Source organism: Crocodylus siamensis, chromosome 1 (assembly GCF_052110815.1).
Source record: "Crocodylus siamensis isolate JL-2025a chromosome 1, ASM5211081v1, whole genome shotgun sequence".
NCBI lineage: Eukaryota > Metazoa > Chordata > Crocodylia > Crocodylidae > Crocodylus > Crocodylus siamensis.
In genome coordinates this window covers 392,588,909-392,615,147 of record NC_143395.1, presented here as the reverse complement: position 1 = coordinate 392,615,147, position 26,239 = coordinate 392,588,909, and the positions used below count along the sequence as shown (strand labels likewise).

General features: G+C 45.9%; 1 protein-coding gene across 4 annotated transcripts in view; it reads right to left on the bottom strand.

Annotated features, from left to right (window-relative positions):
- Window positions 1–22,960, bottom strand: part of PDGFD (platelet derived growth factor D) — a 229,547-nt gene extending 206,587 nt beyond the window's left edge. Inside the window, exon 1 of one of the 4 annotated variants that reach the window (XM_090030102.1) lies at window positions 22,595–22,960. In XM_090030102.1, the coding sequence (XP_089886228.1) occupies window positions 22,595–22,745 (151 nt within the window). In that variant the 5' untranslated portion in view covers window positions 22,746–22,960. The remainder of the gene's footprint in view (window positions 1–22,594) is intronic. The other 3 variants (XM_090030084.1, XM_090030074.1, XM_090030093.1) reach the window with 3 other exon arrangements.
- Window positions 22,961–26,239: the final 3,279 nt, after the last annotated feature.

Here is a 26,239-nt window from a genome sequence, read left to right as displayed (position 1 = left end):
TCAGAGCTTAATACTATTACAAGGTCTGCAACAAATGGCAGTGTGATGCATATAAATCTCAAATGATCACTGGATATACACAGAAAATCGCTGATAGAAGAGTGTGTTCCACTGACATATGCTGTTCTAACTCTGGTTTTTCTTGGGGAACAAAAGACCCTGGTACTGAAAGACAGAAAAGAAAATGTGGTTCTAATCGTATTCCCATTAACCAGCATGCCAGCTCTCCAAATATAATTTTAAAAATCCTACAGTATTAGATATTTTCCTAAAAGTACCAGCTGTTGAAGCAATGTTCCTATCAGCATTAATTTAAAGAACACAAAAAGATTTAGCCTTCATGATTGTACAAAACATAAACATGTGAGTCCTACAATTTCAAAGTCCAGAAAGAAATACAAAAAGAAGCGCCAGTTAATTTAAAAACTTGAGATTTTTTGAGGCCTAATTCACAATTTTTGAATAACTAAGGTTGACAGTGTTATTTTAATTCCAGTATATTCCATTGATATCAATTAAGAACAGGATTGAGATTTAAGGGTGCAAAATACTTTACAGAAGGGCAAATAATTTCTTAAAAAATGTAAATAAACCAAATTCGTTCATGAACCCACCTATTAAATGGATTTCCACACACTGTGTTGACTTCTATCAGCTTTGGCTCTGATAGGGTAGCTTAATATGGAATTATTTAAATTATTGATTTTACATAAGTCAAATCAGCAAGTGGAAATGTAGATTTAAATCTTTTATTTTAAATTTGTTTTTTATCCATACTTTTAAGCTATGTTTCTAAAAGAAAGTTCATTCTCATTGGTTAGTAAACAAGTTAATTGCCATTAAATATGACCTTTAATTCTGGCATTTGTTTCTGATAACCAGGGGGTACACTGTATCATTTAGCTCTATTTCTTTCAGCAACTTGATATCACAGTACATATTTATTAGACTAATTTCTACATTTCTATGTTAAAAAATGGTCAATGACATTTCTTATTTTCTTCGACATTTCTTTTGTGATTTGTGCCAAGCTATATTTGGATAGAAATTGTGACTCAATAAAAATGAAAAAAATCCCACAAAATTTTGAAATTGTTGTAACGGTTAAATAAAACTACCTAAGTGAGTTGGATAAATAAGACAAATGTTTATTAAACATATTTTATATTTCAAACTAAATAATTTAGTAGAGAAAGGAGTTGGTGAAACACTTATTGGTGAATTGACATTGAAAATCTGGTCCTGTTGACTAAAAACAATGGGTATTTAGGTACCTAGAGATACACACAAGTAACCAGAACTTTTGAGAATTAATAATCACATTAGACACCTATCTTATCCCTAGAGTTAGGAACAGACATTACACATAAACTGGTTTAAGTGATCAGAAACTGGGTTAAACCTGTAACAGAACAGCTGTTCAGTGCACATAAACCAGTCTGAGAATGGCTGAAACCGGTTTGAGATAAAACTGGTTGTTTGTAGTATTAGACTTAACTGATTTGGCTCAAACCAATTTATGCAATGTCTGCCCCAGACCCCTTCCCAGTTTAAGTTAAATCAGAATCCTCCAGCATCCCAGGATGCCCTCTGGGGTGGGTGGGGCTCACTGCTCCACAGCAGAGCTGGACCCTCCCCTCTGCTTCCTGGCTGCAGCTCAGCAGTCTCTGCAGGTATCTGCCTGGCTTCTCTCCCTTTCCCACCCCACTGTCTGCTAAGCAAGCATTCCCCTGTCCCTCACAGACACCTCTCAGCATTAGCTAGCAGACCACATGCTGGCTACCTCCAAGCTGTGGCCTGTGGCAGCCCGGACAAAGGCAGAATCAACAGATAGCTGGTAATGTTCCTCTGTTTGCTTAATGGATTGATAACACTGAGCTAGAGGTGATAAACATTCCCTGCTGGGCAGCTCAGCAGGTTGGGGGGCGGGATGTATAATAAGAGCGTCCTGCTGGGGCCTGGGCATGCCCCTTTCAGTTGAGCTTTGTGCAAAGGAAGGGAGGCCTGGTTTAGCGCCCCTCTCCGGCTTCTAGCCTGAGCCACTGCAGGCATAGATTCATAGATGCTAGGGTCGGAAAGAACCTCAACAGATCGAGTCTGACCCCCTGCCTTGGCAGGAAAGTGTGCTGGGGTCGGATGACCCCAGCCAGATGCTTATCCAGCCTTCTCTTAAAGACCCCCAAGGTAGGGGAGAGCACCACCTCCCTTGGAAGCCCATTCCAAATTTTGGCCACCCTTACCATAAAGAAGTTTTTCCTGATGTCCAGCCTAATCTGCTCTCTGATAGTTTGTGACCATTGTTCCTTGTTACCCCAAGAGTTGCCCTGGTGAACAGAGCATCCGATCCCTTGCTGCACCCCCGCTAATGAATTTGTAGTTGGCCAAATTTGCATGTGCCTGCATTTCTGGGATGTCTGTCTGGTTACAAAACTGATTTAGTCTAGCCAGGTTAGACTAACTTGCAACAACTGAATCAATTTAAGCTCAGGCTTTTTGAATGTTTGACCCTAGCCCAGGTGTCTTAATGCCTTTAAAATCTGGCCCCAGAACATTCAAATATTTAGAAATTCTAGTCTTCATCCTTTCCCAGTTGTTTTTTATTTATAGACTGAGAAAGGAAAAGAAGCTTTCTTGCCTTTTCCACTAATTGATATGTTGACTTTGAATGAACCAACATAAATGAAGAAAATATTCTCTTCACATCTAAAAGTAAAAGGAATTAAGGCAAAACTTTCTGCACAACAAAATGAAATATTTACATTTAGAGAACAATATGCCCACCAGAAGAATTCACGTTATGACCTGAAAACACGTATTTTGTGGAGTACTTCACATTAATTTAGGTATTTAATTCAATATATGGCATTGTGACATATTTATAAAGATTGATTGGAACAAAAAAGATAAAGATGTCTTCCCCAGATTAATTTACATTTCATTAAGAAAACAGCAGTGGTCATTAAAATTTCAAGACGGCTCATTGATGCAATACTATTTATGTATTTAAATTATGTTATTAGTTTAAATCTTTATATGCATTATTTCAAATGAATTTATTTTTAAAAAAGAAAAATGTATTTAATATAAAAACAATCTGCCCTGGGATTCAGAGAATAAAAACCTACAGCTCCTATAAAGTTTTCTCTAACACAGAGATGCTCAAAAGCACTTTGCTTTCAAGGGAATGTAGTTTTTTGGACATACATGTAAATAAATGATGCCAGAAGTGTGTATCCAGGGTTAGATGATAGCAACTGTTCAAAGTGGCAAGAAGATCTAGATATTTCTAGTCTAGAGATATTATTTGCTAATAATAATATTGAGAATAACTGTATTTAGAGGAAGAAATGAAAAGCAGTATGCCCAAACGGCCCCAAAATTGCAATGCCAAATTCACAGCCTGTTTTAAGATTATGTCTGTTAGAATAACATGATGTCTTTATAGAGTACATATACTTGGCTCTAAGACTTCAAAGCATAATTATGCTGAATACCTGAATTTTATACAAAGTTCACTTATTCAAATAGGGTTGAACATTGGTTTGAATTATAAAATTATGAGGAAGGTGTAACAGGGGACTTTAACCACTGTTACTTGGGTGGCGCAGAGAGATAGCAGGCAACAGAGCCCCTGTTGCTTGCTGGCGAAAAAAGCCAGCAAAGCAAGAGCAGCTTGCAAGAAGTCTTGCTGGAAAAAGGCAGCAAATGCAAGAGAAGAGTTAAAGGAGCTACAGGTCCCTAACTTGCAAACTGCTATTTTAGCTAATTAGCAGTGCCTATGCACCTAGGTACTGCTACCAACAAAATTGGCCAGCTGCCTCCAGAAGACCCCTACATAGTGCATCTGGGGGGCAAGTAGGTTAACTGGAATGATGCTTTCCACCCCCCTCCCATCCCCAGGCTACTGTGATCAGCATACCTTCACTGCCACCCCTCCCTGTTCTCCCCTCCCCAGGTACTCACATCCCGTTTGGGACAGGCAGGGTGAGTGCCTGAAGAAATGCATAGAGGGAAGGGTGCCACAGAACTGTGTAGAAGGGTGATGACTGTAGGCCCTAGGAGAGACTAGGAGTGAGTATAGACTGCAAGCCTTAGAAAGAGAGACACAGACCCTAATCGAGGCCTGATGGGAGGAGGACTCAACTCTAGGGCTAGGGACAGAAGTTACACACAAACCGGTTTGTCATCAGAAACCTGTAACAGAACACAAGTTCAGTGCACATATACCAGTTTCAAAATGACTGAAACTATTTTAAAATAAACCTGCTTGAATGTAGTATCAGACTTAACTGATTTAGGTCAAACCAGTTTATGAAACTTCTGTCCCAGACCTCCTCCTGGTTTAAGTTAAACCAGAGTCCTCAGCATCCCAGTGTACTTTCCATCCCTGGGCTGGGCTGCACTGGGCTGTGCTACCTGCTCCAGCACAAAATGGTTGCGGGGGGAGGAGGAAGAAAGGCAGAGACTGCACCCCCAGGTAAGCCCTGGCTGGGGCCAGGGAATGGGGATTTTACCCCATTTTACCCCGCTTCTCCTAGGTGCAAAGCTGTCCTACCCTGCTAAACTTACTGAAAGTTACTGCGGGTTGTGACTACAGACTACAGACTACAAATCCTAGAGGCACCTGGAAGCAGAAAGAGGAAGTGATGAGCAACCCTGCAGAGTCCTGTTGCCCTGAATGTGAACTAAAAATCCCAGAGACCTCAGGGGCAGCAGGAAGAGGAAGTGAGCATACATCCCATGCTGGCTATGTGCCAGAAAGCCATGCTCTAGCGTGCCCTAGCTTCTGGCCTGAGCCACTGCAGGCATGTGGCTGCATTTCCTAAATAAAAAGTAAACGTGTGTACACTTGTTTTTCAGTTTAATCTCTGCATCTTAGTCTAACCTGCAAAGACTAAATTGATTCAGGCTTGGGCTTTTTGACTGTCTGTACTTACCCTGGTTCTCCAAGAGCAGTCTCCTAAATATGTTAACTTTTACATCAAGGCACAGCAGACATAAGAACAAGGCTGGACTAGGGGAGTCGAGTGCAGGAGAATGAATGAGTGTGGCTACCAAGGGCCACACCAACCCACAAACCCACACCCTTTCCCACAACCCCCCACATATACACCCCCTCAACATACGCTATGCCCCCCACACACACAACCACACCCCACACCCCACCATACACTTACTCCTACCCTAACCACAATTCAAACACCCCCACACAGTATACAAGAGTAAGACTATATTTGAGTTATTATGCAGTCATTTTTATATATACTATGCAAACACAAATCATGACAAAAATAAAATATGTATAGTAGATGTGTGACTTTTAGTGTATGATTTGGTTTTTTTTCTGGTTCACAGTGCAACCCCCCCCCCTTCCAAAAGGGGGAGACTTCTGGTGGCAAGGAGGAGGGGTTAGAAATCGGTCTTCCGGTCCCAGGATAGCAACCAGGGGGTAGGGCACTTGTCAAGATGCCTTGTGGCCCTGAACTGCTCATGAAAACTGGGAAGGGTAACTCAAGTCACAGACAACATTGTGTAGGCAACACTGTCACAAACGGGCTATTCCTCATCTCTCCAGGATTCATGAATTCCTGGCTGTTTAATTTTTGCAAAGAAAGTCATGCTTAATCATTGGGATTAGGGAGGAGAATGCCATGAATGCACTGCTGCCATGTCTTGTGTTCCTGGGTGGATTTTCATACTTTTTTATCTTCCACTCTACAGAGTAAGGAAAGTGGATAGCTTTTTTTATAGTTTTTAGGAGTAAACTATTCAGACCCCTCATGTTTTCTACTAAAGATAAGTCTAATGTGATTTACATCATTCAGGGCACAAATTCCTTACAGGTTTAAATTGGAAACATAGACACAGCTTTAACAATCATGGCATTAACAGCTCTATTGTAATCAGCTTGCTCCCAACAAAGATGTCTAAAAGCTGTCAGATTAGAGCATCTATTCAATGTAGTGTACAAATTGGTTGCTAATTAAACTATTTTACTACCTGAACTTTTGCAGCACAAAGCTGTAAGTAAATTAGCATTTTATTTACTAGTCATTAGCATGAGGTGAACAGCAGCTGAAATCACAATACTTTAATAGGGTCACAATTACAGTAAATTACTTTTATACAAATTGAGAACAATCACACAAATCCAGGCTTGACAGTGGAATTAACAAAAAGACAGGCACGGTGTGTATATTCAGTATCTTTGTGCTCTATAAAATATCAAATGAAATACAGGCTCTGAATCTAACTGGGTGCTTTACCCATTGTCACTGAAGTATATGAGCCAGCACTCTCTCACATGGGCTGTCCATTCTACTCTGTTCAGTAAGAGATAAAATGAATCAATAAATCATATGGGGGGGTGGGGGTTAATGAACAAAAGACTTAGTCCTTCCAGGAAGTACTACAATATGAGAGCTATAATAACGAGAAAAACTTTACATGACATTAAATTGTGGCTTCAGTTCTTTGAAGAATTATCCAGAACATGTTAAAAATTAATGGGTGTCTTCCCATTTTTCCAATGGGACCTGAATCGGGCATGGAGCAGTGATAAGGCAGAGTTTTACTTCAAACCCCAAGCAGGCGATCTGCTACACTCACTACATTAGATTATGTATTCATTGTGGTTAAGTTCTCTTTCTTATCATGTGTTTTCTCATAGGTCCCATTGCAATGGGTTTGGAATGAGGCCTGCACGTGCTACTGTAATACAAATACATGATCCATAATCATTAACAATGCGTTTCAAATTACCACATTAAAAGGATGTGCCAAGGATCCTTGTAATTTAACAAAAAAATCCTACTAATAACAGAGTCTATTTACTTTACAGACAACAGTACAGCATGAAAGAAGAGGAAGAAGAGGATTTGAGCGGATCCTTTGAGCTTCTGACCCTTCTTAAACAAATTTATTCAGTGGGAACATGTCATAAAATGACAGTAATTGTTTATAAAATTTGATTTAAAAGGTGGATGGAAAAAAAAAAGGTGTTGACTTTTCCCTTCAAGCAAAGCAGGAGCTTTCAGAAAAAGTTTCTTATAATGCCAATGACACCATGAATTATTACCATTTTAAGAAGATATCAAAGTTACTTGTCATTACTTTTGGTGTTTGTTTTTTGTGCCGTGGACAGAGAAAGTAAGTGAATCCATTTCATTTTTTGTTGGACTACATCCAACTTTCTGGATCATATATACCAATGTATTATCATTTTACTGGGTTTCCAACTCTGCAAGGGAAACCCAGTAAAATCACCTTTCCTTTTAAAGTCCCTCCTTTTGTACAGACAATGGGTGCACCTACACGTGCACTTTAATGTGGAGCTTAATTAGCTCCACAGTAAAGTGTTACAGTCTACATGTGTGCCCGTATTGGGTGCAATAAATTCATTAACTTCACAGATACTATCCTACAGCAGAGTAGTTATATGTGATGAAATGCACGTGTAGATAGTGAGCGCGGCTGGCTGGGGCACAAGGGTGCTACAGTGCAGGGGCTGCCATCTGGCTAGCCCCACACGGTGGCACCCTTGTGTCCCAGCCATCCCCTCCACTGCACACTGAGCCAGGGCAGCGAAGCTCTGGGCTGGCAGGCTGACCCCCTGGGCCTTCTGCCAGCCCTGGGCTGGTCTGCTCTGGCTCAGTATGCTTCAAACTGTGCCAGCGTTTATTGCTATTTGCTAATTGCACTCAGTGAGGAGGATTCTGCTTCCATGGGTCAAGAGGATGGACCTGAACTATTTTCAGTAGTGGCAGTTAACAGACAAGAAGCAATGACTTTAATAGCATTCATGAAATTCTTAAAAGTTAAGTATGATGTCACAGGTATGTATATCTGCAAGGTATAAACCCCTTTATTAGGGCATCCCTTTATGCTCCTTTAGCTATTGCCTCTAGTTGGGCTTCTTAACAGTTCCACCCAGTCAATCCTTGCCCAAATCTGATCACACTGTCAGTTCATTTCATCAGACTTCTTGAACCCCAGTAGAAAAAAGTATTAGGTCACAATGAATCACAGTGTCGCCTGGATTCAAATATTCACAGTCAGGCACCTGAGATTTTATTTTCTTTAAGAATACTAGGAATTTTTAAACTGGCATGAAAACCATAAAGTCAATACAGGGAAGAAGATAATACTAGTGTTTATACTAGTTTATCCCTGGGAAATATCAATATTGAGCACCATCTTTGTTTTAAGCCATAAAGGTATGCAGTCCAGAAAAGCAGATAAATAAGTAAATGATAATGCTTAGGAATAAACCAACAAAGGAAATGGTCTGACTCCCATCCATGTAAAATATAGAAGAATCAGAAACATTTGCTATAGGGTTTCTACAATCTACCACTGCTACTACAAAGAAACTGGAAATGCTGTATATTTTTGCTTTTTGCTACTAGACAAAATCAGATTAAAAACAAATGCAAAGGAACAGGTACTAGAGTGGCAGCACCAGCCTTCATTGGTTATTTTTACCATTTTAATTCTGTTTCCTACACTAGCGGAATCAACTTTAAAACAAGCATCTGGACACTAAGAGATTGCAGTGCTATATTATGATACAAGCAAAAAAGTCTGACTTTTTCTTATTTTGCCCTCCAAAACAGGTACCAATGCACCTTGCTATTTCACCCCATTCCTCATGTTCTTCTCAGCTAAGACTATACACCCAAATCCTACTCAACCTTGCAAATGCCTAAATAGGACCTAAGTCACAGTGCAATACAAATCAGTGGCTAAAAAATCCACTGCTGTGTGCACAGCCTAGATCCTTCCCTTGCCAAATGCACAGCACAGACACTCCAGAGCCCCAACCATGCAAGACAGGCCAGCACCCTCCCACTGCACCGCTTCTGTTACCCAGGAGCAGGAGCAGGAAGGCAGAAAGAGAAAGTGAGAAAGCTGGAGGAGGTAGATCTTGGCCACCACCACAGTAAGAACAATCGGAGGGGCGGCAAATGGGCAGTAGCACGCTGGAGTCTCCTCAAAGGCTGCAGGTTGCCTGTGGCCCACCAGTTGGAGAACTTTGGCTCTCCTTACTCCCACCTAAGCTCAGCTGTGGCACATACAGATGAATGCTAGGAACTGCTAGGCAAGGTCTGAGCACATCTGCTGACTGATACCGAGAGCACATAGACAGCTCAATACAAAACACCGCAAAGGATAAAAAAGAGATGGTACTTTTGCCTAGTACTCTAGTTGTAAGGACACGTGTCCAGGAAGTCAGAGACATGAGTTCTAGATGACTTTTGGACAGAAGACAGTTACCACCATTCTCACCGGCTGAGTTCAAGAGTGAATGAGGGCACGCATGCTTCACACTAAACTCAATGCTACTGTGAGTTAAGGTGGCCTGGTTTAGGGAGGTATCTACCCTCTGTGTGGAATCTGACATGATGGAAGCACCTCTCTTGCACTATTCACTCAGATGCCTAAGCTCCAAGGAAAAATATGAATTCAGACAGCCGGTGCTATTGACCAGAGGTGAGGTAAAGCATCTCTATGCCTGCGGTAGTTACAATGCACAGGGCAGCACAGGCAGCTGCTGTGCCGGTTGCAGTGGGGCAATCAGCCACTGCTACAGCAATGACCATTTTTGTACCTCCTACAACAGCAATGCCCAGGGCTACTGCCCCAGGTGTCCCTTTTTATTTAAACTACTGCTATTTGCTACCTGTACATGTGTCCCTTAGACATTATGGATCACCCTTGAGAGGCACCTAGGTCTTGCTATTACTGTTTAGGAATTCTAGGTACTTAACCCTGTAGTTCTGGACCACCTGGTTGGAAAGAGCATCTAAATATTATGCACTGCAGTGCCTACGTGGAGGATTAACAGATTGATAGAACCCATCTGAAAGAAAGTATTGTGAGCCAGGGGAAGAGAGAGCGGACAGAGGTTGAGTCCCTGAGCTGATGTCTTCATATGCCAGTCCTGCTTCTATTAGGCAGGGAACTACATACCCTTGGGGAATGTAAAGACAGTCACTGCCCTCTCCATCCCCCTGCATGTCTTGGGGTGATGCTTAGGCTTTCTAGGATTTGTCTCTTTTTCTCACAGAGAAAGCTGCCAGTTAGGAATGCAGCTGAAGCAGCTTGCAGCCTCCATTATTTGTAAGGGCCTGGGATGTGGAAAGTAAGATGTATACATGCCACACCTGGATAGGCAAAGAGGTGCTGCTTCAGTATAGTAGTTACATGACTGCCCCTGGCTCAGGTAGGTTACACTCAGCATCTCAAATCAAAATCATAAACAGTCAAAATGACCAAGGCTGAATTAATTCAGTCTTTGCAAGTTAGTCTAAGCCACAAAGATTGAACCAATAAGTACATGAACAGACATTCACTTTTGATTCAGGTAATGCAGCCACATGCCTGCAGTGGCTCAAGCTAGAAGCCAGGGGGGTGCTAGACCATGGCTCTCTGGCATATAGCCAGCTGGGCTGCATTTGCTTGTTCTTCCTACTGCCCCTGAGGTCTCTGGGATTTGTAATCCACAATAACAGCAGGACTCTGCAGGGTTACTCATAACTTCCTCTTCCTGGCTTCCAGGTGCCTCCTGGATTTGTAATCTATAGTCACAGCCAGCAGTAAGCAAGCAGGGCAAGGCATCCCCATTCTTGGGGGAAGAGGAGTTTAACCCTGGTCCCTGGCTCCTGGCCCCAAGTGGGGTTTGCCTGGGGGAGAGGGGGGCAGGTGGGATGGGGGGAGTGGCAGACTGAGCTGGCCAGTGACCCAGGCCTCACTGCTTCAGCCAGGGAGTACAGGAGTGGGGCCAGCCCTGCTCTCTGGAGCAGACAGCACAGCTGGGCTCAGGGCTGCAAAGCATGATGAGATGTTGGGGGACTCAGCATGCTGAGATGCTGAGGGACAAGGAAGAGGTCTGGGGCAGAAGTTCCATAAACCTGTTTGACCTAAATCAGTTAAATTTAATACTACATTCAACCATGCTTTATTCTCAAGGCACCTTATGGAAGATCATGTCACAAGACAAAAAAATGCAATTATGACAGAAGCTTCCTGACACTCATCTAAGAAAAAAAAAATCAATCAAGGTATTCTAAAATAAATGCAACTTGAAAAAATTTGGAACCATTAAAAATACAAATACGTTTCCAGGTTTAAAAATGTACCATATTCTAACAACTATTGAAGCCTCCATAGGCTATCCTATTACATACTCAGGTTTCACTAAAGAAGGAGAGTCAGTTGGACAATTTAAATTCACAATGTTCTGTGTTTTTAGTGCCCTCTAATAAATATTCCCCATTCAATTATCAGTGCTATGGGGGTTTTTTACCCATCAGTATATAATCCCTAATTAATAGCTATTATGATTTGATTAACTTCACGCAGATACCATTACTGCCCTACAGATACACAAAACACACAAACCTTTTGCTTTTACTGCACCTTACTTTGCACAGACGATGAGTTGGGCCCTAGTCCTACTGCAGCTAACAGGAGTTTTGGCATTGATTGCACTGGGAGCAAGGTCAAAGTCTGTTGTTCTAGTTTAAGCCTTACATGGAGTTAGCGTTTGATAAATATTTTTGTAGAGTTTGACCTCATAATGTTCCCTGCGCAGCAGGGCTGAAATACATTAGCAGGAAGTCTACTCAGAAGGTGAAGAGTGTCCTCCTTCACCATCTCCAGTATGCAGAACTCAGACTGCCAAAGCACTAATGTGGGATGTTGGCTTTTACAGCGTGGGACTAAGATCAAAAAGGAAGCATGAAACCCAAGATTATTCAAGTACAATAGGAAGCTTGAAATCATGTAGAATTTATCCCTACAAAAATAGTAGAGCCAAACCATGCTCTCAAAAGAAAGCATAGCTACTTTGTCACTGTAAACAGGACATGCCTCTAGCTTTATAAACAGGAGACTGATTCACAACAAATTGCCAAGAAACCCATTCCAACATTTCAATCGGAAGATACTTATCAGGAAGAGCAAAAGTATATAATGTACAATGTACCTTCCTCATAAAAGGATAATGTGATAAGCTTTATCTTATGATTGCTAAATCTTAAGGAGCATATTCCTTTTTAAAGTTAAATCCAAACAATATTATTATTATATTTAGATATAAAGGTAAGATTTCCCATTGTGCAGAGGGTCAGCACAGAGCTTTTGACCTGCTGCTTGACTCCTTTTTAAGTTCTGAATAATACACATGCCTCAAAATGGATATCTGTAGAGACCTAAGTTTCATTTGTAACAAAGTTATGCTATATGAACAACTATGAACAAAATGTGAGGTTTAATAGCTAAAAATTACCTACTTCATTTGTATACCCTAATTGGTTACAATTACATATAGGTATAACATAGAATAAAAGTTTTACCATGCTAAGTCTGAAGAGTGATAAACACTGATTTCTACGGTACCCTTTATATTGATCATTTTGTTATTAGTGTTTGTGGAATAAAGACTGTTCCCTGTCTTTCTAATAGCTATTTTCCAGAGGGGAATTTTTTTTGGTGGGACATATTACAGTATAAATTAGAAAGGCATGAATAAATAATACACATTCTTGCAAAACTTTTTTTAATGCAACATAGAGCGCCTGATTGGTTGATTGGGGCAGCGACAGGAAATTCCAACCACGGCCTTTAAAAGCCGCGGTTTGACATAGCCCCCGGCACTCGGGAGACAGGAACAGGGGGGAGACGAGGGATCTGGGCACACATGTATCCCTCATGCACGTGTGCCCCCTTACCAGACCCGAGGCAGAGGTGGATGCAGCAGCAGCGGAGTGATCCCTCTAAGGTAAGTGGGCAGAGAGACCGGACACAGCTGAGTCGGATCGGAGGGGAAGCTCCCCAGATCCCCCTTAGCTGAGCCGGTAGGGAGCTGCACTCCCGAGCCACGCCGCACGAACAGAGTGTGAGAACAGAGTGCACAAACAGGCGCGCTCTGTAAGAGCGCACCGGCATATGCATCGGCGTTCGCGCTGGCGGGCAAGCAGGAAGGGCCAGGAGGGAGACTCCTACTAGGGCAGGGCGAAGGCACTGCACCAAGCTAAAAACAAGCAGCAACTCCTATGGTGGTGTTGATGTGGAGTGCTGCCAGGGCCCTTGCCCGGGGGGAGCAGCCTACCCGGGGCTTGTCTGAGGCCTCCACCCAGACAGAACCCATGGGGGAGCTGGTGTGCCCTCACCCCCTGGCCTGCGGGGGTTGCCCACCTAGGCCCGGGGGGGCAGGGATTGGGGACCCCCACACTTGTCCTGCAGGCACCTACCTTAGGGCCCTGGAGGCGCAGGTGAGGGAGCTCCAGGAGGAGGTTAGCAGGCTAAGGGGAATCGGGGTGGAGGAAGAAATTAATGACTATTTCCTTTCCCTGCAGGGTCACTCACCCAAGGAAGAAGCACCTCGGGAAGTGCCCTCCACTGCAGAGTGGCAAACGGTCACCTCCAGAACCGGGGCTGCTCGTCATACAGCAGTACCAGTTCCTCCAGTCCAGCTGGAGAACAGGTACAAGGCCCTGGCAACACTGGAGGAAAAGGAGGGACAGGAAGCAACTGGAGAGGGGGCAACTCCACACTCTCCACACTCCAAACAGGCCGAAGGAGCTAAGCAGTCCTGGAGGAGAAAGCATCAAGTGATTGTCATAGATAACTCCATCCTGAGAGGTACAGAGGGCCCCATCTGTCGCCAGGACCCCTCGACATGCAAGGTCTACTGCCTACCCAGAGCAAAGATTCATGACGTGATGGGGATGATCCAGGCCATGATCCAGCCCAACGATTACTACCCCATGGTCCTAATCCACATGGGTACTAATGATGCGGCCAGGAGAAGCCCTGATCACCTGATGGCGGACTACCATGCTCTGGGGGGCGCACAGGTAGTATTCTTTTCTGTTCTACCAGCGAGCGGACGTGGAAGATGGCATGAGAAGTGCATCGCAGAGACCAACTGGCGGCTTCAGGAATGGTGCCTTGAGGCAGGCTTTGGCTTCCTTGACAACGACCTGCACATCATGGTGAGAGACATGTTCAGGTAGGATGGGCTCCACCTTTCCCCTAAAGGTAAGCATGTGTCCTCTTCTAGGTTGGTGGATCTCCTCTGGCAGCTTTAAACTAGGCTTGTTGGAGGAAGGGGAAGATGAGGGAGGAGGAAGACTTGGACTGCTAAACCAAGCAGCACTCACAAGTACAGCCTAGACCGATGAGCGGAACATATACACAGGTAAGCAACAGGGGCCAGGGCAATGCTGAGATTAGGGGGCCAGTGCACACATCCTCAGGAGGCCTCAAATGCACAATACACAAACCTTGTAGTATGGGAAACAAGCAGGAGGAGCAGTGGGGCTCATGGAAATGTGGTGGGACCCAATGCATGACTGGGCGGTGAATATCAAGGGCTACAGGCTGTACAGGAGGGATAGGACAGGGAGGAAAGGCATGGGTGTGGCGCTCTACATTAAGGAGGAATACACATCCACATCAAGTATCACAAAATTACAGGAGGGGCACACAGAAGTGCTCTGGGTCAGAATACAAGGCAGTCACGGGGAAAGAGACTTAATGGTGGGAGTCTACTACAGACCACCCAACCAAGGGGAAGAGCTAGACCGGGAATTCTTATGTCAGCTCACAGAGGTAGTTAGGTCAAAGGATGTCATCATGGGTGACCTGAACTTTCCAGACATCTGCTGGGAAGAGCAGTCAGCCAGGTCTGACCGCTCACATAGGTTCCGAGCCCAAATGCAGAACCTCCATCTAACCCAGGAGGTGCACAGCCCCACCAGGGGAGACACCTTGTTGGACCTGGTACTGGCCACGGGTGACGACCTGGTGAGGGGGCTGTGGATGCTCCACCACCTGAGCAATAGTGATCATTGCCTGCAGGAATTCACCATCCAGCACAAGGTGGCAAAGGCCTGCAGCAAGGCAGCAGCCCTATATTTCAACAGGGTGGATTTCAATGAGCTAAGGAGAATAGTTGGGGAAGCACTGAGGTCCCAGAGGGGAGGGGAGCCAGGTGTCCAAGAAGAGTGGTTGCTGCTTAAAGAGACGATCCTCCAAGCCCAAAGGGAGGTAATCCCAACACAGATTAAAGGGAGCAGGAGGGCGCAAAAGCCCCCATGGCTCACCAAAAGTATCCGGGAATGTCTTCTAGCTAAAAGGGAGGTGTACACCCAATGGAAGGGAGGGGCCATCACCAGGGAGGATTATATTGTGGTTGTTCAGGGATGCAGGGGGGCAGTCAGGGAGGCCAAGATGGAGATGGAACTGGGACTAGCTTCCTGGATCAAGGACAACAAAAGTCTTTTTTTAAATACATAGGGAGCAAAAAGAAGGTACCGGATAACGTGGGGCCCTTGCAAGACATGCTAGGAAATTTGTTCATCAGACCAGACGACAAAGCTAACCTATTTAACAACTTCTTTACCTCCATTTTCCTGAGCAGGGACCAGATCAGCCCCCCCACCGGGCCCTCCTCAAGCCCCAGGGGAGGCACATCTAGGCCAAGGGTCAGGGAGGACCTAGTCAGGGAACTTCTGGAGGGACTGGATGTATTTAAATCAGCTGATCCGGATGATCTCCACCCCAGAGTGCTGAGGGAATTAGCTGAGGTCATTGCAGGACCCCTGGCACGGCTTTATGAGCACTCATGGTGCTCTGGTGTAGTGCCAGAGGACTGGAAGAGGGCCAACGTGGTTCCCATCTTCAAAAAAGGAAAGAAGGAGGAGCCGGGGAACTATAGGCCAGTTAGTTTTACCTCAATCCTGGGTAAGATTCTTGAGAGAATTATTCTGGCACATGTCCATGAAGAGCCAGCAGGGGAGATTAATGCTAAGGGGCAACCTACACGGGTTCATTAGAGGCAGATCCTGTCAGACCAACCTGATGGCCTTCTACAACCAGGTCACCAAATCCTTAGATGCAGGGGTAGCAGTGGACGTAGTCTTTCTGGACTTTCGGAAGGCCTTCGACACTGTCTCTCACCCCGTTCTCATTAAGACTGTGGTGTCGACACCTACACAATCAAATGGGTCGCCAACTGGCTGGAGGGCCGCACCCAGAGAGTGGTGGTGGATGGGTCATTTTTGACTTAGAGGGATGTGGGCAGTGGGGTTCCACAGGGCTCAGTCCTCGGGCCCGCACCGTTCAACATCTTCATCAGTGACTTGGACCAGGGAGTAAAAAGCACCCTGTTCAAATTTGCTGACAACACTAAGATGTGGGGGGATGTGGGCACGTTAGAAGGAAGGAATAGGCTACAATCGGGCCTAGACAGGTTCCAGAGGCAGGCAGATGAGAACAGGATGGGATTCAACACTGACAAGTGCAAGGTGATGCACCTGGGGGGGAAGAACCAGCACCATACCTACAGGCTGGGGAACTCCCTTCTTGTCAGTACAGAGGCAGAAAAGGATCTTGGAGTCATCACTGATGCCAAGATGAACATGGGCTGGCAGTGTGGGGATGCAGCCAGGAAGGCCAACCACACTTTTTACATCTCAAGCAGGCCCAAGGAGGTGATACTCCCCCTCTATGCAGCACTGGTCAGACCGCAGCTGGAGTACTGCACCGCACTTCAAGAGGGATGTGGACAACATGGAGAGGGTCCAGAGGAGGGCTGCTCGCAGGATCCAGGGGCAGCAGGACAGGCCCTACCAGCACAGGATACGGGACCTGAACCTGTTCAGCCTCCACAGGAGAAGGCTGAGGGGGGATCTAGTGGCCTATTACAAACTAGTCAGAGGGGACCAGCAGACACTGGGGGAGTCCCTGTTCCCCTGAGCACCACCAGGAGTGACTAGAAATAACGGTCACAAGCTGGCAGAGGGTATATTCAGATTAGACATCAGGATGCGCTACTTCACGGTCAGGGCGGCTAGGATCTGGAACCAACTTCCAAGCGAAGTGGTGCTGGCTCCTACCCTGGGGGTCTTTAAGACAAGGCTTGACAATCACCCTGCTGGGGTCATTTGACCCCAGTACTCTTTCCTGCCATGGCAAGGGGTCAGACTTGATGATCTGCTCAGGTCCCTTCCGACCCTACTAACTATGAAACTATGAATATGTATTGGATCTGATGAGGCCAAATATAAAGTACCAGATCTGTATATTACTTCACTGAAATGTCTTATAATCTCTTCTACTCTAAGTTTCTTCTTATAAAATACAAAGCTACAACTAAAAACTAGTAATATTTTCCAATAATAAAAATGCTTAAAATACCAGAGCCTAGGCTACAGTTTTGCCATCAGCCCCCTGGAAAGTGGTTAAACAACTTTTTAAAAAAGAAATGTTGCTTTCATCTCAAAAACCACAAGTTAAAATGCTAACAAGAACATGCAAACCACACCCTGACTGCTTGGAGTAGTTCAAACAAAATACCTGTCATACAATTTGCTGTTCAGCAAGACCTTTCAAAAATGTTAATGCACCTTTTTTGCTACTGTCTATGAGAAAGAAAAAGAATGGCAGTCTTGTCCTAACCTCAATATTCTTTCTAAATTTATGATGCAAAGTACTCCTTTTATCATCCCATCACTCTACTCCCTCTTTTACTTGCTATAGAACATTTTAAAAACATTAGGCCCAATCCTGTATGCAATTAAATCAGGCCCAATTTAAGCATGCAATTAAATGCTTAGGGTCAGATCTTCTGCTGGTATAAAATGCCATTCCTTCGTTATCAGGCATGATGGAAGCTGTGGTCCCCTGACTTTTTTGGGTCAGCTGTACAGCCTTTAAAGTTAGTACCAAACATACTGTTTAACAAAAGCTAATGTAATTCAGAGACTGACTGAGGTTTCTGATTGAAAGAACTTCCACCGTGCGATATACATCTATCTGATAAAAAAAAAATTCCAGGTTTTTTTTTAACTACTCCATCATATTGATTGCTTTTGAGTCAGAGTTGTGACTTGTACATAATATCCTTGTTACTTTAGTCCAAACAGTTATGTAACTAAGGAACACCATCAGCTTATGGGAAAGTTAAGCAATTCCAGACTGAAGTGTGCTACTACATGCAACACTTATGTTTCTTAAAACTGGTGGAGATTAGGCAACAACTATTTTCTTGAAAAGCCACAAAAATGGTCAGTGAAATTCAGGGTAACAAACACACCAGAACTACTTTTGGCTCTTTCTTTTTTAACAATTAACTAGCTTTCCCCAGAAAATCCCTGCCACTGATATCACCAGCAGCATCTATTGGCAATCCCTTATCATCGCTGGCAAGAAAATCAGTCATTTTAAGAAAATCAGTTATGAAATGTATGCACAAAAGCTTCCATGAAATGAAAACTTAATAAAATTCATTGGATTTAAATGGAAAACCTCATGGACCAGAATCTTACCTGAATTTCATTGATGTAAATGCTTCAGATTTCCCCAGCATATATGTAAGGGCAGAATCTGATGGCAAACCTTTAGATCATTTGCATACTGGAAAAGTCTGTCAGTAATCCCTGATAGAGACATTGAGATTGAGAGCACCTCTTCAAATGTTTCCAAGTAATAAATACAAGGAAGCATTTCAGTTAAAAACATTGCTAGATTTGTAATGCAAGGTAATAAATAATAATACTTAGCATCTTTTACTAGACTTCTGCTAGATAAATGAAGTGATAAGGGTCCACGCTCACAAGATCTCTACATGCAAATTTAATTAACTTCAATAGCCTATTTGGTGGCATTAAAAATACAATAAATGTCATGGGGTGTGCCATGACTGTGGTAGATGTTTCTAAACTGCAGTAATTAAAAAAAAATGAGACACACTAAACTCGACAGCTGAGTCATCACTGTCAACCCATTCATAGAATCATATAAAATTAGAGTTCAGAGGGACCTCAGGAGGTCATCTAATCCAAACCCCTGCTCAAAGCAGAACCATCCTCAACTAGATCATTCCAGGCAGGGGGCAGGCAGGCCTTAAAAACCTCCAAAGATGAAGACTCCACCACCTCTGTAGGTAACCTGTTCCAGTGCTTGACCACCCTCCTAGTGAGGAAGTTTTTCCAACTTAGACTTCCCTTGCTGCAACTTGAGACCATTGCTCCTTGTTCTGTCATCTGCCACCACTGAGAACAATCTAGCACTTTATCAAACGTCAGTTGGGCCCTGCCGGGGCTTCTGCAGGGGAAGGGCTCTGAGATCTGTGTCCTTGCACCAACCCAGGTGGACAGCACTGTCATGCTGCCCAACTGGGGCTGCTGCAGGGACACAGACTCTCGAAGCCCTTCCCCTGCAGCCCTCCTTGTCCAAGCGATGGCTCACTGCAGCCCAGCCAGGGCAGCTGCCAGGAGACAGAGCTGTCTCCTTCCTCCAGAGCCCCCCACCCAGCTGGGCTGCAGCAGCTGCAGGACCAAGACAGCTGCAGGGCCCAAAACCCCTTTGCCCCCTGCAGCCAGGCTGCACACAGGGCTGGGATCAAACACTGTCATTGACTCAGGTGAGTGATGCCCGGAGGGGGCAGGGCTGGCCTAGGCTCGCAGAGTAAATGAGCTCTGCCTGGGTCTAGAGCACAACCCTGTGCAACACCACCTGGGATGGTGGTGATCATGCTTTAAGTTAACCATCGATGGGATCTGGCACACATGTTCAATGAAACACTTTAACAGAAAACACTTTAGGTTAGTACACATGAATCCAGGGTTAACTTAGAGCAGGATCCACCATTTTTAAAGCATTTTGTGTATTACGGCTATAAAGTGCTTTATGTGCATTTAAAGTGCATTAAGTGTAACGTCTGTACCTAACATGAATGGCGCATGCCCCTGGAGGCTGGCATGGCAAGTGCCCGCAGGCGGCGGTATCAGTGGCAGGCACGTGGCAGCAGGGAGCTCCCACAGGCAGCTGTGGCGGTGTCGGCGGTGGGGACGGGCGGAGGGGGAGCTCCTGCAGGTGGCCAGGGCAGCGTAGGCGGCAGGGCGGGGGGTGGCAAGCACCGACCAGCGGTCGATGACTACCTGCAGACGCTGCCAGCAGCGGCAGCAGTGGCAGCCAGCAGTGATCGGGGACTGCCTACAGACACCACCGGTGGTGGTGGTGGAGGCAGCGGGGCGGCAAGTGGTGACCGCCCACAGATGCCACCGGCAGCATCGGGGGCGCTTTTCCCAGGGGGTGCACCGCCTATCTTAGGGGGTGCACATACACCCACACGCACTCCCTACATGGTGCCAGTGGTATCTAACCTACATTCTTAGCAGCTGCAGCAAGAATTATAGTCTGGTTAGATTTAATAATCATTTCATTGCATGTTTTTGATGAGTACTACTCTTCATCTTTTGATTTATTTCAGAGTAACCTTGGTTTTAACTAAGTCTGGTTTACAAATACACCAACTTTTTAGGAGCTGAAGAAGAAAGGCAATTTGGACTCCTGTACTGTGCAAAAGAAGTTTGCTTCAGTCAAAAGGCACTTTGGGCCCCCAATTAAAACTATCAGCTTTCAGTATGACTGGTTTATTCTGCCTGTGGTCAATGAAAGAATTTAAAGAGATGTTTTCCTTTTTATAAAAATGTAGGTTGTCATGGGACTTCCAACATACAATCTGGATTTTCTCAAGAGGTTAACAGACTGGGATTCCTTTCCAGATCTCTGTCATTCTGCAACATAAAAATCATGATCATCAACTTGTGACTTTATACTGAATTAGTTTTGGTCCCTGTGATGCATTTAGAAAGATGATAATGAAAATGTACCAACAAAAATATGCCCTTATCCTCATCCTACTCTACACTGTCACATCTAAAACCACCTGTAGACCAAAAACACTGTCCATCAGCCATATACATATCAGTGTTATTCCATATCAACACCTCAGACCAACACAAGAAAAAAATACCATTTTTGTTAGGAGCCTTATACACAAAAATTCTGTTACTGACCTACAGGCAGCCTTTTTAGCCCTCCCCACTTGCCTGAGTGCCACTTCGATCTCCTTCTGCCCAATCTGTTGCTCTGCTTTCTGCTGCATCCTGTGCTCCTGCCCAATCAGCTACTATGCTTTCTGCTCCTGCCCTACCTGTTACCATGTTTCCTGATCCCTCCCCAATCTGCTGCGTGCCACATGCAGAGGCTGCCCATGCCACTTGTGGCACATTTGTCTCCGGTTGGCCATCCCTAACTTACACCATCAGAAATGTCATGTAAAGCGCTGACCATGCCTGGGTGCACAGGGGAGAAATACATCTTTCAAGACCTGGGCACATGAGCAGGCACATGGGCACATGAGCAGGGCTGGCCAGATTATGGCCCACATATCTCACCTATTCCATTTCATTCCTGCTCACTGCTGTAAAAAAGCAGAGTAATGCTACTCCCACTGGAGTCAATTAATTGATGTGGTTGACTTAAGTAACAGACAGCCCCAAAGCTATCATGCTCAACCCTCAGATCAAATCATGAAGATTGACAGAAAAAGCAGGATAGTAATGATCCCACATATGCTTTTCCTTGCTCTTGATAACGCCCAAGATAAGAAACAATGCCACCCTAGGCACTGCTTTTCACTTGGAGTAAAATGATCTCTTTTCATGCTGCTGCTGCTAAGGTTAAAAGACCAGTTCCAAAGGATCAGTTGCTGAATCTTACTTAATACTCACATAAAGAAATTATAGTAATAATAATAAAGACAGCTGGTATACTGAAGTCGTCCTAAGTAACAAGGAAACTGGAGTTTGACTCAGACTAGGGAACTTCCCCCTTAGCATAGTTCAGTAACACTCTGTTCTTGTACATGGCTTAAACTGAGACAGGAGCAGACAAACAGGACAGGGGGATTAATAAACCATTCAACAATTTCGGTGGAGGAAGGGGAAATTGTTGGGCATGTGTTTTTATTATAAACATACTCTACTTTCAAAACAAAAGATAAAAGCATGAGTGCATTAAATATCAGGGCTAGAAATCCCTTCAGTTTTTCACTTTTTTGTCTCCAGGACTTTCACAGATCTGATATCCTTTTCCATATTTTCTTGCGATGGCTGACTAATGGATACAAAAGAGCCCCAATTTGATGGCCTGGAAGTTGATGCTAATCATCCATTCACCTACTTCAAAGGGGACTCCAATTAATGGACACCGTTAAAAATAACCACTGACAAAGGCAAAGAAGAGCCTGGTCTTGGATACGACCCGCGCACAAACCATCACGAGGAACCGATGGGAAATAAAGAAGTCAGAAACGAGCTGAGAGACACAACTTCGCTTCTGGCCACTTGGCAGGGGGCAGCTGCCTTTCCTCCCGTTCCCCCAGGCAGAAGCAGAGCGGCATGTGCGAGGAGCCAGGATCTGCCGCGCGAGGGAAACACGAAGCTGGGTGCCCGCGTCAGCCCAGGCAAGAAGCTGCTCACCACGCGCCCCAAACCACGGGGCTCGGCGCTGCTGCGGGTCCTGACAAGCGGCGGAGCCCGCCCGGCCCCGCCGCGCTCGCAGCGCAGCGCCCGGCCCGTGCCAGAGGGGCAGCGAGCCCCGCTCCCGCCGGCGGGGCAAGAGGGCGGGGGCCGTGCGGGGCCGGGCATCCCGCCGCGGGGCGCTGCCCGCTCGCCAGGGGCTCCCGGCGCGGCACGTGCGGGGCAGGGGCAGGGGCAGGCAGGGCGACACTCACCATCGCGCCGGAGGTTGGAGGAGCGCAGGGCTTTGATGGAGCCGCCCTGCGCGGCCGCGGGGCCCGGCCGGCTGCACAAGTGGGCGCAGAGCAGCAGGGCGACGAGCAGCGGCATCGTGGGCGCAGCTGCGGAGACGCCGCCCGGCCGCATCGCTCACTCGCTCCCCGCGCGGCCCCGCGCGCCCCGCATGGCTCCGCTTCCCGCAGGTGACGCCGCCCCCGCGGGCCGGGCCGGCGGCCGGGCTCCTGCCAGGCGGGCTCGCGCGGGGGGGCCGGGCGCCGGCGGCACGGCGCAGCGGGGCGCGCGCAGCCGGCCGCCGTGTCGTGCGGGGGGGGGCGCGGCGGGCCGGCAGGCAGGAGGAAGGGGCGGGGGAGGGCGGCAGGGAGCAGCCCCCCGCCCCGGCCCCGGCCCCGGCCCCGGCCCCGGCGGGCGGAGCGGGTATCCGCCGGCCCCGCGGCTCGCCTCGCCCCGGGGTCGCTGCCGCCGGCGCTACCTCGGGAGGTCCCCTCCAGCCCCCGCACCTGCCCCCCGTTGCAAGCAGAGGGAGACCCTGGCGCACGGCGCCGCACCGCCTCCCCCACAGCCTCCTGCTGAGGGTCTGGCTGCAAATATTCCCCTCGCCTCTTCCTTTGGGCGCTCCCTGGCCATGGCCCCACCGGGCCCCAGGGTCAGCCTGCTCCTGGCCAAGCTGGCCGGGAAGGAGGCGCTGGACAGGAGGGTCCCCAGGGACTGCGGGGCCACTTTCCTTGCCCTACTTCCTTCCCATCTCCCAGTACCGCTGGGCAGTGTCCACCGGCTCCTTGGACTCGTTGGAAGGCCAGTGCGCACTGCCCAGTGTGCCCAGTGTCTCCCCTTGGCACTCTTGGTATGAACCTTTGACCTCTGCTCCTGTCCGTTTTCATTATTATTTGTCCCAAGTACTTAATTGTCACCTTTCCTGTAGCCTCCCCACTTGAAGGGGGTCAATAAGTTACTCGGGCCTAGGCCCCCACCTCTCAAGGTGACAAATAGGCCAGCCCCACTTAGCTGTGAGTGTGAACAAGATGGGCAGGGGCTGACCAGTGCCCCTGACTCCACACATTCACCTAGCCGGAGAGCCCGGGGTGCCAGGAGGAGGGTAGCACATTGTGAGCAAGGAGAAGTGGAGTGACTCAGGTGCACTAGTGTTTGCCAGGGCCCTGCCACAGGCTCAGGTTATAGTGGGATAGAAACCAGCTCTCGAGTTAATACACATTCGCAAGCACTAACTTCATAGCTTGTCAGCGTCACGCCCCACTCCCAGCCCCTGTAGGAGATGTGGCTGCTGCTGAGGGAGGCGTTGGTGCCATGACTAGCAGCTGACTGTCATCACCACCACTCCCCACCCACCTACCATCACAGGCAGCAGCGGGCAACAGTGAATTTGGCAGCAAGAAAGACAGCAGCTCCTATCTTTGCTCCCTGCAGCTACAGTCTCAAGCCTCACTGTCCCTATCGCATCCTTAAATGCTGCCAATTCCCATCACCAGTGGCCATGAGCAGTGGTGGAGTCAGTGGTGCAGTAGGAAGGCACAGACACCTTGGAGGACTTCGTTCTTCCTTTGTCTTTTAAGTTGGCATTTGGCACCACATTAAGTCAGTGCCCACTCACCCACCCCTAGTTATGCTACTGGTGAAGCAAAACGTATTTAGTTATTTTTTTAAACCCTTGTGTTTTTTTCTATTTATAAATAAAATTGTCCCTATATTGGAGACCTAAAATTGAAATCTTTCTGAAGCAGAATGTTCTGTGTCCACGTCTTTCAGGACAGAAAAGGGCTAGGAGGGTACTTGGGTCTTATTCCAAAATAAGTCTGATTCTATACATTACCAGAAAAAACTGTGCAGTCAGCATACCAGAAATCCCCAATTCTACCATTTCTGTTTGATGCACAGAGAGACATTGGGCTACAGCAGCAGAAATGCTCAGAACTGACATGCACTGCCTCACCTATATTAAAGTGACTGGCTTTCTTGCATACATTCTGGCTGCTTTACTACTCCATCCAGGAAGGGCACCGAACAACTGCAGACGCTTCCTCTGCCTGACAAAGGGTAGATGTACCTGATAGCTTGCAAAAAAGATTTTTTCCAACTATTTGAGTTGGTCTAATAAAAGATATCTTATTTACCCAGAGAACCTTGTCAGTCTGTGTCCTTAGACCAACACAGCTACAACCTGCACCCCTATATTAAAGAAGATGCACTTAACTGGTTCTGAGTACACTTCTTAGATTTACTTTCAGAAGGACTAGGTACACCCTTAAAAGAGTATATTTAAAGACATCTTCAGAACAGGTAGCCATAGGACTTGATATCAAAATATATGTATGAGTTCTGCACAGACGGATCCAGATCTCTGGATCTTTGTTTTCAGAAATCTTTTGGTGTAATGGTTCAACCATCTTTTTATGCTTTGAAATAATCTAGTCAGCCTGAATATAATGGCCTGGAGTGAATAAATGTTCTGGTTATTAGAGAAGTGGGTACATGATCATACAAATTGGAAAACAGAAGATTAAGGTAACTACGGATCTCTCAGCCTGACAGAGCCTCCCCTCACAACCCCAAAATAATGGAAAGGTTGATATAGAACTTGATTAACAGTAATTTACAGGATTTGTGGGAACACAAATCTTATCATGCTAATCTGATATCTTTTATTACAAGTTGGATTCATAAAGGTAAATGAAATTTGATAAGAGGGCAGTTTAATCTGACAGATAAAGACATAACAAGATCCAATGTCTGGAAGTTGCAGCTAGACTAGAAATATTTTCCACACTGAGGAAATTAACAGTAAGTACAAATTTTTCAGGTTGAGGAAAACCGACTATTGAAAAAATGCATCAAGTGCCATGACGGATTCTCCCTGACTGGAAATTTTAAAATAAAATTGGATGTTTTCCTAAAAGATATTCCATAGCTCTAACAGAAAAAAATAAGGTAAATCCTAACAGAGGTAAATCCTATGGCTTGTATTATATAGAAGGATCCGTGTAGTTTAATACAATGTTCTCTTCTGGGCTTATACTTTATGAATGAATGTATGAAGTACAGAGTCAACAGCAGCATAGAAATTGTGTTCCTACAGAAATATGTTAGAAATGCAGTTCTTGCCAGAATGTGGATTGGCCAGAGTTCACATAATGTACCAAAAGAGGTAACTGGCGGGGGGGGGGGGGGGACTAGAGCCCACATATGGCTAGAAGTAGTAGGTAGGTAAGAAGACATCGCTAAGTTGCTTAGATAATTAAAAATATTGCATAGCACAGACCTCAGCACAGTGATCTATAGCCCAGCTTTACCTGAGTTGCTGCCAACAGTTCAGCAGCATACAAAGCGAACCCCCTAGTGATATGGAACAATGTAGGTATCCAGATTTGCCAAACAAAAGCCCAGGCAGCAATGACATGTACCACCAGCTGCCCATGAACATTTGGCATTGGTTCTTGGGAACAAATAAGAAAATACGATGTACACTAGATCCAGGCAGCAGGCTGGCAACTGGTGGCTCTGCTTCACCCTCCTTAAACCAGTTGTGCATTCTCTCCCTGTCTGGCACATTCTTTAAAGCAGCTGCAGGCTCATTTTGGCAGGCATCCAATGCAAGTGTTTAGTAGCTG